The 12,961-nt window shown below is 37.7% G+C and overlaps 1 protein-coding gene across 2 annotated transcripts in view; it reads right to left on the bottom strand.

Moving 5' to 3' along the window:
* The window catches only part of zranb3 (zinc finger, RAN-binding domain containing 3), a 64,892-nt gene that overhangs the window by 12,076 nt on the left and 39,855 nt on the right, over positions 1-12,961 (bottom strand). Inside the window, exons 18-21 of one of the 2 annotated variants that reach the window (XR_003675377.1) lie at positions 10,627-10,731; positions 7,708-7,850; positions 3,057-3,152; positions 2,030-2,118 (exon numbers count right to left, since the gene is read on the bottom strand). Coding sequence is in view for 1 of the 2 variants with exons in the window: in XM_028464925.1 (XP_028320726.1) it covers positions 3,057-3,152; positions 7,708-7,850; positions 10,627-10,731 (344 nt within the window). In the remaining variant the exon portion in view is untranslated. The remainder of the gene's footprint in view (positions 1-2,029; positions 2,119-3,056; positions 3,153-7,707; positions 7,851-10,626; positions 10,732-12,961) is intronic. The other variant, XM_028464925.1, reaches the window with a different exon arrangement.

Here is a 12,961-nt window from a genome sequence, read left to right as displayed (position 1 = left end):
AATAAAAGGAGTCTCAGCTGTATCTGCTGACCTCCAGACACAAGGAGAACATTTGAGGGACGGGTCGAGAACCTCATTAACCCAATAACATTTGACTGGTTCTGCTCTCACATTGGTGACATTTGTGACATTTAGTTTTCCATTAGAGCTGCATCCTGTGTGTGTGTGTGTGTGTGTGTGTGTGTGTGTGTGTGTGTCCTGTCTGTCCATCATCAGAACCCTGAATAACATCTACATTTATTTATATGATTTTTGTCTCCCTGTCTTAGATAAAGATCCGCAGTGAGAAGATTCATTCATAATCTTTGCTGTAATGAACAAACTCGACTAAAACAAATGGAACTAAAAAGAAAGAATCCATGTGATGATATTTAAAGCTGAACCCTCGATGAAATAATGCAGACGAACTGAAGAAAACAGTTGAAATGGGTTGAAAAACAAAGATATTATACGCTATAACATGTTGGAGAACCATTTAAATAAGCTAAAAAAAAAAATCAACTCATTAGCTTTCAGAAACTGTTGGAATTTCTCAGATAGAGCAAATATTAGAGAAGTTACAGTCATTTAAATTAACGTTTTCCCCTTGATGCGTTCAGGATCCCTGGGAAACCCAGATATTTTGATGAGTTTATAAATACGGCCAGACGGTCCAGACAAGATGTGAAAAGAGGACTTGTCCAAGTACAATTGGACGTAGGGTCACCCTAGATCACACATGGGCCACATGTGGCCCCTGCTCTAATTGTGAGCGGCCCCTGACTTAAATGCACAAAATGAGTTAAAAACACATACAATGTTACAGAAATATACACATAAATACACAAAATGACTCCAAAAACATACAACAGCAACAAAAATAACACCTAATGAAATAAAAAATATAAAACTACAAAACAACAAAAACAGAAAACACACACACAAACACACCTGGTTGGCAGTGGTTGGTGAGTCCCTGCATGACGTTAGAGCTATGATGGAGCTAGGATGGAGCTATGATGGAGCTATGATGGAGCAATGATGGAGCAATGATGGAGCTATGAAGGAGCTATGATGGAGCTATGATGGAGCTATAATGTAGCTCGGATGGAGCTAGGATGGAGCTCGGATGGAGCTCGGATAGAGCTCGGATGGAGCTAGGATGGAGCTAGGATGGAGCTAGGATGGAGCTATGTAGGAGCTATGTAGGAGCTAGGATGGAGCTATGATGGAGCTAGGATGGAGCTATGAAGGAGCTATGATGGAGCTCGGATGGAGCTCGGATGGAGCTAGGATGGAGCTAGGATGGAGCTATGTAGGAGCTATGTAGGAACTAGGATGGAGCTATGATGGAGCTATGATGGAGCTAGGATGGAGCTATGAAGGAGCTATGAAGGAGCTATGAAGGATCTAGGATGGAGCTAGGATGGAACTAGGATGGAGCTAGGATGGCGCTATGATGGAGGTAGGATGGAGCTATGAAGGAGCTATGAAGGAGTAAGGATGGAGCTATGAAGGAGCTATGAGTGTGGTGATAAAGCGCTATATAAAATCAAGTCCATTTACCAAAATCAAGTCCATTATAATGGAGCTAGAATGGAGCTATGAAGGAGCTAGGATGGAGCTATGATGGAGCTACGATAGAGCTATGATGGAGTTATGAAGGAGTTATGAAGGAGTTAGGATGGAGATACGATAGAGCTAGGATGGAGTTAGGACAGAGTTAGGATGGAGTTATAATGGAGTTATGATGGAGCTATGAATGAGTTAGGATGGAGTTAGGATGGAGCTATGAATGAGTTAGGATAGAGTTAGGATGGAGTTAGGATGGAGCAATGATGGAGCTATGATGGAGCTACGATGGAGCTAGGATGGAGAGGGACAGATGGAGCAGACCTCAGAGAGGAACAAAGAGCCAGAGCTGAGCTGAAGCATCTAAAAACAGAAACACTGCTGTTAGTGAGAGACGGAGAATGAAACACACACACGCTGCTGGTGTTTACAGGGTATATCATCCTCAGAGCAGATCTGATGCTCAGCTGTCACTCACTGTGTTCAACGTAGTAGTAGTAGTAAAAGAAGAAGTAGTAGAAGTTGAAGTAGAAGAGGAAGTAGTAGATCATGCCACGCGACTGGTTTCTGCTCAGAAGAGACATGAGCGTTAAAGGATCCTCCACTGATTTAACAAATGTGTCCTGAAATCTTTTAATTGTCTTTTTTAATAGATCTATGTCTAACAAAACACATTATTACACACCATTTTTTTTTTATTAACTTTAAAAATGGGACTACTTTACAGTTTTAGAGCCTGTGTTCCTACATCTTTGTAGTTGACAATGAAGCAGAGAAGAAGAGCTCTCCTAAGGGACCTTTACTCTCCCTTAAACAGTGTGCTGACACACTCTGGTGGCTGAAGTTACAGAGTAAATCACAAACTGTTGAAGACACACAAACCCTGAGAATAGAAGAACTTTACGGTGGGAGTCCTTCAACTGTCTGTGTTATTTTACATTGCGGTTTTTTCTTCTGTAATTTATTAATCGCAAACAACGCAAAAATAAGTCTTGCGTATAAATATTGGAGAAGTTGTGTCTCAAACTGTTCATGAATGATTTCATGGATTCTTTGTTGGTAGCTCCTCTGGTTCTTGTTTGGACATATAAATCGTAATTATAAACTGTAATTATAAACCTTACCTTCCTCATGTTTTCATTTCTAAATGTTGTACCAACTAAAACTCAATGAACCCAGTGTGTGTGTGTGTGTGTGTGTGTGAGAGAGGGTCAGATCAGCTTCTATTCATCAGTGATGGAGGACAAGTGTGTGTGTGTGTGCTGCACCTTTTAAAACACTATGTTACCATAGCAACGCCCCCCTCCCGGGGGGTGAACTGGGCCGTAGTTTCACCCCCGTGGATGGTATTAAGGTCTATATTTACTGTACTAACACACTCAGCAGGGCCTTTGTGCCACAGAGCACACACACACACACACACACACACACACACACCGTATCCATGGAGACGGAGCAGGGAGAGGAGGAGGAGGAGGAGCCAACCATCCAACCCTGTCACTCACCTCTCTGGTGTGTTCTTGGTGACCAGTCGGACGCTGCCCCCCTCCTGCTGGGCCCTGGACAGGGACGCCTCAGAGACCTGGTCCCGACTCAGGAACCTGTAGGAGGAAGAGGAGAAGGAAGAGGAAGAAGACAGAGAGGAGGAGGAGGAAGAAGAGGAGGAAGAAGAGGAGGAAGGTTAGATCCGTTTCTCCCTCAGGGTGAAAGATGAGCTCCAGTACGTCTGTAATCTCAGCATCTTCACTCCACTGCAGACGCACACACACACACACACACTAAACTTTACAGATGTCCTATGAGCAGAGCCAGACGTACTTTTATTACTTCTTCCCGTTGGCTCATTCCTCTCCCTGATGCTTATTTTGGGTTCTGTTTGTGTTTGTCTTCCTCCTCCTGCTCCTTCATCCATAACCAATCACACTCCCCAAAGGGATCGTCAATCATCTAATCTAATCTAATGTAATCTAATCTAATCTAATCCATCTGCAGAGCCATGGGTGTCACACACAGGCAAGGTGTTAAGCTTCCAAACTGAACTGAAAGACGTCCACACACCAATCAGAGCAGGATTAGAGACAGGAGGAGTGACTGCTCTGCTCCACGCAGAGAAACGCTCCCTAACCTAGTGGTTCTCAACCTGTGGAGACAGGGCCATCTATCAGGGGGAATAAAGTCATTGTTCCATTGTTCTATGAATTTATCCAGGATGTTTACTATTACTATAGTCATCTTAAAGATAAGATAAAAATCCTTGTTTAAATCTGAAATAAAATGGGTTCAAAGTCAGCAAAAATAGTGGAAAAGGGTTCAAAGTGTCAATATTGGAACATTTAGTTTAAACTGGCAAATAAAAGACATGACAAATGGTGAATGTGGTTAAATTGTCAAAATAATCATGAATTATGGTGAAAAGAGGTTAAAAGTGACAATAATGAGTCAATATATGTGACATTAAGTGGAAAAGTGGTGGAAAGGGTTTATAAGTGCTGAAATTGTCTTGAAAGTGGAAAAAAATGTGAGTAATGTAGCAAATAAGCATTAAAAGGAGCAAAAACATGGCAAGAAAAAGTGATGAAAACAAGGTTAAAACATGGTGAGTTTGGTGTTGTTGCAGAAAAATGATAAAAAGAAACAAAAATGAGCTGAAATTGTTCAGAAAGTATTCTTAGTTTCTTGAAGGCATCTGGCGACCCATTCCCAGTGTCCCCTGACCCCTAGCTTGAGAACCCCTGCCCTGTTCGAACCTTAGGGAGCGTCTCCACTCCTCCTCAAACTAAGGTCAGGGTTCTAAATGTTTGATATGATCCTTAGAAGCAGGAACACAAACAAACTTCACTTTTCTCTGATTAACACTTGACACCGTGAGGAGATGTTAATGATGAGCTGATTATTACAGCTGGTTCTGATGACTCAGCACTAATAGGCAGATTACATTAGAAGATAAACGAACAAGCATGCAGCGCTACATCAGGCTCACTTTGACTCTTTAACCATGTACACATGATACGCAGACGTGGAGCAGTGTCGAGGAGCAGCTTCAACATGTATCAATGCCTAGTGTGAGTGAACGTGAGAAAGTTAACATTGGTTTGACTTTAAATGAATAGAATATAATAGAATGATCAGAGAGGTCAGGATAACAAAATGACTATTTTATTCATTTTTATTGGAAAGTGTCCGTAGGTGACCTGGAAGACGCTTTGAAATAAAATAAATTATTGTGTTTGGCAATTGAAAATTGAAAATTGCCAAATACATTGTACTCGTAGGAGTTCTTAATATTTTTCTTCTGCAACTCATTTATCGTAGAACTCCTCCTAGGCTGTTAATGCAGCACTAATGACACATATGTCATCTCATAGGGACAATGTCAAGGATGTGCAGTCGACCTTTGTTGTAGCCAAAATGTCAAGGTCAAGGTTGCGTCAAGTGTCAAAAACCAAAATGTTCCATATCTCTACCAGTATTTATCGTACAAGTTTGATGCTTACGTTTATGAAAAGCTCATCTAAACTGGAGTATTTTATTTCATCGGACCAAAGCTGTACGACCCACCAGTAAATAAGTAAGTATGGTAGGGGTCAAAACTTATTTCCCTATAACTTGGCCACTGGTACCATTGAACAACATTTCCTTTCAATGTGTGACCTTGACCCTGGCTCAAGGTCACACTTAAGGTCACGAACTCCTCAGAAAAGTGACCTCAATGTTCTCAGGACGACAAAGCTCAGCCAAAACAAAACAAAATACTTTTTTCCCTACAACTTGGCCACAACTCGAGATACACTGGTACCATTGAACAACATTTCCATTCAATGTGTGGCCTTGACCTTCGCTCAAGGTCATATTTAAGGTCAAGGTCAGTCTTATGTTTTTCCTGCATTACATAACTTGTCAACAACTCCAGATACAGGTTGTCATTTTAGCCAATTTTCAATTGCCAAATACATATTCGCCTTTTTTAATTTCATTTTAATTTCTTTTATATTTTATGTTGGAGCCGTTTCTTTTTTTTTAATTATTTGATCAAATTTTTATGGTTCTGTTGATTTTCTAACTGTTCGGCTTCAGAGACGATGCACAAACACTATTAAAAAGTTCCACGGGGACAGAATGTTTCCTGAGACGGAGAGTGAGGAAGAGGAAGAGGAAGAGGAAGAGGCGGAGGAGGAGGTGGAAGCTGGATGACAGGCGACACGTTAAAGAAGAAGAAGAAGGAAAGACACAGGAGCTTCTTCCTGCTTCAAATGTGTGTGTGTGTGTTTCCCTCACGATCAGTTACACCATCCACATGGTGTTTGTGTGGGAACCAAAGGAGGAGTTGTTGTGTTTATGGGTGAGAAAAAAATCCTCCTGCCATTTTTTTTTTTTTTGTGCGTCCAAATTTGTCATTTTGTGCATTTAATTGTTTTTGTTTGTTCATGGAATCATTTTGTGTTTTTATTCTTGTTCCTTGCATGTTTTTATTGTCATTTGTGTATTTTTGATAATTGTTTTTATACATTTATGAATTGTTTTTGTGTGAGTGTTTATGTGCAATATTATTGATATTTTGTGTGTTTTTATTGTCGTTTTTTGTGTTTTAGTTGTAGTTTTGTGCGGTTTTTATTGTCTTTGTATGGTTCTGGAATCACTTTTTGTGTTTTTATTTTTCTTTTGTGCATTTCTATCGTCGTGTTGTGAGTCGTTTTGTGCATGTTGTCCTTTTGTGAGTTTGTAATTTCTGTCTGCATTTTGTGTAAATTTTGTGCCGCTCTCTGGGACCACTGGGAACCAGTTAGTTAATTGTGTGTCTGTTTCTAAATGTGTGTGTTGTTTTGAGCCCTCTCGTTACCACGGTAACGGCAAACAAACTTTTCATTAAGGAGTGAAATGTCTTTTTCTGAGTCAGATTTTTAATCATTTTGTGTTTGACTTTCAGTTAATTAGACTTTTCTCTGTTTGTGTTTGTTTGGTGATGTGTGAGTTAATCTGAGGTTATTTTAACGACATTCAGGGAAACGTCCTGTGTGTGTGTGTGTGTGTGTGTGTGTGTGTGTGTGTGTGTGTGTGTGTGTGTGTGTGTGTGTGTGTCTCATGGTGGATATTTCAGCCTCTTCTGCTGCATTGGAAGGTTTATTATTAAGTTTGTCCAAAGTTTATTCAGGTGGAGTTTTTCTTCTGTTCCAGTCATTAAACATAATTGACTTTTTGTTTCTTTTGCATAATTATTTAATTAAAAAAAACCCAACAAAGTGATGAAGTATTAATATTTAATATCTGTAATTAGTATTTATTTTTTATTTTAAATATGACTCATGCTTCCACTGGGTTGCCAGGTTTGGTTTAGACTAGAGTGTCTGAAGAGACGTTTTATTCATATTTTATTGGAGAAATCATTAGCTGATTGATTGATTGGTTGATTGATTATAAAGTGATGTTGACACAAAGGTTTTTTGAGCTTTTTAGGGCCTTAGAAAACGTGATGCATTGAAAAAATCCCAATTATTACAGTCTCCATTTCCCTTTGTCACAAAATTAAAAGGAAACAATCTTAAAGTACAATTTAAGTCCTTCAAAATAAAAGCCACAAATCTTCTTTGTCGACCGACTTCCTCCCAGGAAATCATATGGAGCCAATATTTGTGCAAACTTCTTCCAAAGTGGATTAAAACCCTCTGATCTCCTCCAAAAGTCAACCAATCAGCAACAACACACACACACACACACACACACACACACACACACACACACCAAGTGCATTAGGGCTGGTGTGTGTGTGTGTGTGTGCGCCCCACTGAGCACACGCCGGAGCCTGATTGGTTGTGATTAGTGAATAAATCAAACAGGCGTCCCACTCACTGCATGATTAGGTTCACGGCCCTGGATAAACATTCATCTTTGGCTCATTTTTAACCTTTTATTGTCTTTAAACACTTTAAATGTGATCCACTTCCTGTCGTCGCTTTGGATGTCATGTCATTGTGTGAATAAAGAATAAGTGAGTCAGAAAATGAATGAATTTTATTGTTTTATGTAGAATTATTTTTGATTATATTTAATAACATTATTGATTTTCATTGTAATTCTTTTTATGGAGATTACTAATGTTTGTGGGTGGTTTCCTTTGATCTTTAAACCCTTTGATGTGTTCTTCATTTAAAGGTGTATTACCTTCTGGTGCTGGTGTGGGGGCGCTGGGTGGAGGCTAACCGCTGGAGGCCCAGGGTGGGGCTGTGGAACAGGATCCCACTGCGTCTGAGCAGCTTCTGCTTCATGGAGGAGAGCGTGCTCCACTCCTGGAGGAACTTCAGCACCTGGGACAGCGACATAGGGAGAACTATTTTATTCCTGGAGCAGAAGAACGGCTTTCAAAAAGGCTTAGAGCGTTCTCCTCACACTTCCATTAGAACAGGGCTTCTCAACCTTGGGGTCAAGACCCCATCTGGGGTTGCGAGACACTGGGAGTGGGTTGCCAGATGCCTCAAGAAACTAAGAATTAAACAACTTGAGCCCATTTTTGCTTATTTTTACCCTTTTTCTGCAACTACACCAATATTTCAATGCCTTTTCTTCATTTTTTTACACTTTCCAGACATGTTCAGCACTTATAAACCCTTTCCACCATTTTTACACCTAATGTCACATATGTTGACCCATTATTGTCACTTTTAACCTCTTTTCACCTTATTTCATGATTTTTGCCAATTTAACCACATTCATCATTCGTCATGCCAGTATAAACTAATTGTTCCTGGTTTTTTTTCTGCCATTTTTAGGCCAATACTGACACTTTGAACCCATTTCACCACCTTTTCCACCATTTTTGGTCCCTTTAACCTATTTTATTTCTGATTGAATCAAGGATTTACATCTTTAAAATGACTATATACTTAATAATAAACTTCCTGTCACTTTTCACACTTAGTGTCACATATGTTGACCCATTATTGTTACTTTTAAACACTTTCACAATTTCTAATGCCCATATTTTGCTAGTTTAAATACATTTTATCTACATTTTTAAATTCTATTATGCACAATTTGCAACCTTTAACCAATTTCTGTGGTTTTTAAAATCCCATTTCACCACCTTTTCCACCATTTTTGCTTATTTTTACATTTTTTCTGCAACTACACCAAACCTGCCATATTTTTGCTCCTTTTAATGCATTTTTGCTAAATTACTCCCGTTTCAATGCATTTTCTGCACATTCTTTCCACTTTCCAGACATGTTCAGCACTTGTAAACACTTTCCACCTAATGTTACACATGCTGACCCATTATTGTGACTTTTTACCTCTTTTCACCACAAATGATGTTTATTTTTGCCAATTTAACCACATTCACAATTTTTAATGCCCATATTTTACCAGTTTAAACTAATTTTGGGGGTCGGGTGCTGAAAAGGGTGAGAACCACTGCTTTAGAATCTCTTTAATATTCATAGCACTTTGCGTTTTCTGCTCCTTTGACTGAGATTGTTTTAAATTGAGTCGCTGACCTCGGCGCTGCGACCCATCACCTCTGAGTCCGTCTGCAGACTTCATCATAAATTGATAGTTTAAACATCAGAGATTCTTTTACAGAAAAGCCTTTTTATTTCAGGGAGAAAAAGCACTTTCTGAGCTGAAAACAAAGCGTTTTTTTTTTTTTTTTTTTTTTTTTTTATTTCCACACAGCTGAACAGAATCCATCAAAGTCACACATTCAAAGAGATTCACTCTGGATGAGGTGCACACAGCTAATGGGCTATTTACACACACACACACACACACACAGCTTTTATGACAGTGAGTGAGACAATGAGCTCAGTCAGAGTGAAACTCAACAGGCAGACGCTCTTTAGACGACTCATTACAGACGAGATGACGAGCGCTGCCTGAAGTCACTAAAATATAAACTTTTATTTCCTGCTCAGAGACAAACGTAATGTGATCAAATCAAAAAGCCTCAGCTTTTTATGTCTTTGTAATCGGCTCAACTTTACCAACGTCTGCATCCAAATCCAGCTTCAGCTCAGCTTTAAACCACCTTTAGAAACACGTGACTTTGATCTTCACAGTGGGACTCAACCTGTGTTCATGCTCACTTTCAGCCGTCCTGATGTTATTTGTCCTTCATTAGTCGTTAAATGCTCATCTTTGATTCGTTAAAGTAAATTCTGTGACGTTCACCTCTACATCAAACATGTTGTGAGACATTGTGAGTCTTTGACGGAGCAAAAACACGTTTTCTAGTGGGTTTTTTTGATAAATAATCAGAGTTATTTGAAGGTTTATTTAATAAATTACTGGACATATTTATACATTTTAATTTTAAATACATCTTCCTGTCAGATTTTGTTTTTATATTACCAATTTATTAATTTCATTTGTTTTGCATTAACTATCCTGTCACTAAATAAAGCAGAGTGATACTTTTATTTTGAAATGTCCTTTAGAAATGCTCTCGACATGATTTTATTACATCATTTTGTCATCATTAGTAAAACAAATTATGAAATAAGTAAAATAAATAACCAAATCATACAGAAAATAACTGCCAAACACACAAAATGACACAAAACAACGCATCATTTGATTTATAATCTCTGTTTTTAATCAGTTAAGAACATTCATGTATGAAATGCTTGTGTTTTTTTTGTAGCTGTTAAATTACAAGATGTTAAATTAATACTAAAACCTTTGTGAGGTCATTGTGGATTATAAAGCTTTAATATCAGCCTGGGTTCAAACCTTTAGGGTGAAATGTTATAGTGCAGATGGAGGTTAAAAGGTGAGAGGCAGTGTGTGTGTACGCAGACATGGAGCACGCTAATGGAGTGATGTGTGCAAACATGTGGATGTGCTGCTGAGTGATGGACCAATCAGAGCTCAGTATTGATCCTAAACGACAGCGGAGGCGTTTAAACTATGTGTGATTTACAGAGAGACAGCTGCAGCGTGCTACATTAGCCGTTAGCAACGTGCTACGTTAGCCGTTAGCGCCGCGATCCATCAACATAAAAACACGGGGAAGGATGGCTGAGGTCTGCACATGCATCACTCGCGCACACATGCACGCACACACACACACACACGCACACACACCTGGTTGTGGTTCTCCTGCTGGAGGCGGAACTCCTCAGGAAGCTCCTCCCAGTTGTTCACTTTAATGTTCAGAGGAACAAAGCTGAGATTCAACGGAGCTCCGTCCTGAAAGATTCAGATTAACATCATTATTATTATTATTATTATTATTATTAGACTCAGAGAAGTGTCACACACACACATACACGTGTATTTTTTTGTAATTGTGTGTCTTTTTGGAGTCATTTAGTGTATTTTTTTTGGTTGTTTAGTATTTATTTTATTTTATGCCATTTTGTGTATTCTTATTACCGGTTAGCATTATTTATTGTCCTTTTGTGTATTACTGTTATCATTTTGTCTATTTTCTGGTTATTTTGTGCATTTTCTTATTGCTGTTTTGCATTATACATTGTCATTTTGTGAAATATTTTGTCAATTTGAGCATTTTTGTAGTCATTGTGTGGGTTTTTTGTAGTCATTGTGTCTTATTTTATTGCCATTTTGCATTATTTACCGTTATTTTGTGTATTCATGTATTTTTAGTCATTTTCTGTATTTTTTCTTTGTCATTTTCTGTATTTTTTTTTTGTCATTTTCTGTATTTTTAAGCCATAGTGTGCACTATTTTTGTTGCTGTTTTGCATTATTTATTGTCATTGTGTGTATTTTTATGGTTGTTTTGTATTAATTTTTCATCATCTTGTGTATTTTGTTTTAATGTTGTGTATATTTTTTTGTCATATTGTGCTTTTTTGGAGTCATTTTGTGTAATATAATTGCCGTTGTGCATTATTTATTGTCATTTAGTGTATTTTAAAGCCTTTGTCTGTATTTTTATGCTGTATTGCATTATTTAGTGTGATTCTGTGTATTACTGTTCTCAAATTGTGTATTTATTGTCATTTTGTGATTTTTTTTTGTCATTTTATGTGCGTTTGTTGTCATTTTGTGTATTTTTGGAGTCTGTTTGTATCATTATTGCCGTTTTGCATGATTTATTGTCCTTTTGTGTATTACTGTTGTGTATTTTTTGGAGTCATTTTGTGCGTTTACCTTGGGGATCTCCTGTGACCCACGTCTGCTTTAACTTCTTAAACGTGCAGGTGAGAAACAGGTTCTTTATATGAATTTATTCAGTGATTTCTGAGCTCATGAACAACGGCTCTCATCCTGTAAGTCAGACTTCTATCACATTTATTCCAATTATCACCAACTCAAACTGAATGTTGTGGAATGTGATTCATCCTTTATTGGTTTCCATGGTGATTAACCAAGGATCCTTTACATGGAGGGAGTGTAAGTTTGAAGCAAGGTGTGACAGCGTGTGTGTGTGTGTGTGTGAGGGAACATAATGAGGAGTGTGTGAGAATAGAAACAGAGTTCAGACTGTGTGTCTGTGTAATTACACATAATCACTCTATATTCTACAGCTTCAGCTATGATTGGTTAAATGTAGTAAAAAAAAAAAACAATCGTGATATTGAACAGCGTCTCCGTTTTTATTGGTTGAGGTGAAACCAGCACATTTATAAACTGGTTCCTCAGCAGAGGTAATACTGGTTAATACTGGTTAATACCACAGATATTATCATCCACATAGCAAATGTGTTGTCAACAGGACACCATGTTTATTTAGATTTAAATAAAATAAATATGATGGGGGAGGAAGGAGGGAATAGTGTGTGTGTGTGTGTGTGCTTTCATAAAACATTTCTATTTTATGATTGTTTCCATCTGTGGCTCCTTTGTCTAATACATTATATATTATTAATATAATATATATACGATAACTCATCATCTACACACACATGTCCTCCTCAGGGTCAGTGAGGCCAGAATAACACACTAAATTACTCCAAAAACACAAAAATAATCCAAAAACAATAAAAATGACACAAAAACACAGAAAACGATGACATTTGGATTTACTTTGTGTAATGACTTTGTCATTTATTGTGTTTATGTTGTCGTTTTGTGCATCTTTATGTCATTTTAAATGACAAAGTCATACAAAATGACACTTTCCTGTGCTAATAATTCTAAATGTCGTCATGAATGTTGATCATGTGATAAACATTTCTTTCTGGTTTAAAGGGACACTATATTTTCCCCTCATTAAATCCTCTAAGTGATTTTTATTTTTTTGCATTTTTATTTTTTAGATTTTTATTTTGCAAGTTGTGTTTTTTTTAATCAATATGTTTGAGAGATAGGTTTTTTTTTAGATTTTTTAATTTTGTGAGATTTTTTCTTTTAAATTTTTTTGTATATTTAAAAAAAAAAAATTGTTTTGTTTTTCTTTTTTTTGGGGGGGGGGGAAGAATCTTGGGAGTTTTTGTATTCATTTATTTTT

This window comes from Gouania willdenowi, chromosome 2, assembly GCF_900634775.1.
Source record: "Gouania willdenowi chromosome 2, fGouWil2.1, whole genome shotgun sequence".
NCBI classification, from domain to species: Eukaryota; Metazoa; Chordata; class Actinopteri; order Blenniiformes; family Gobiesocidae; genus Gouania; species Gouania willdenowi.
Note: the sequence above shows the minus strand (reverse complement) of the source record. Positions and strands in the feature narration are given on the sequence as shown.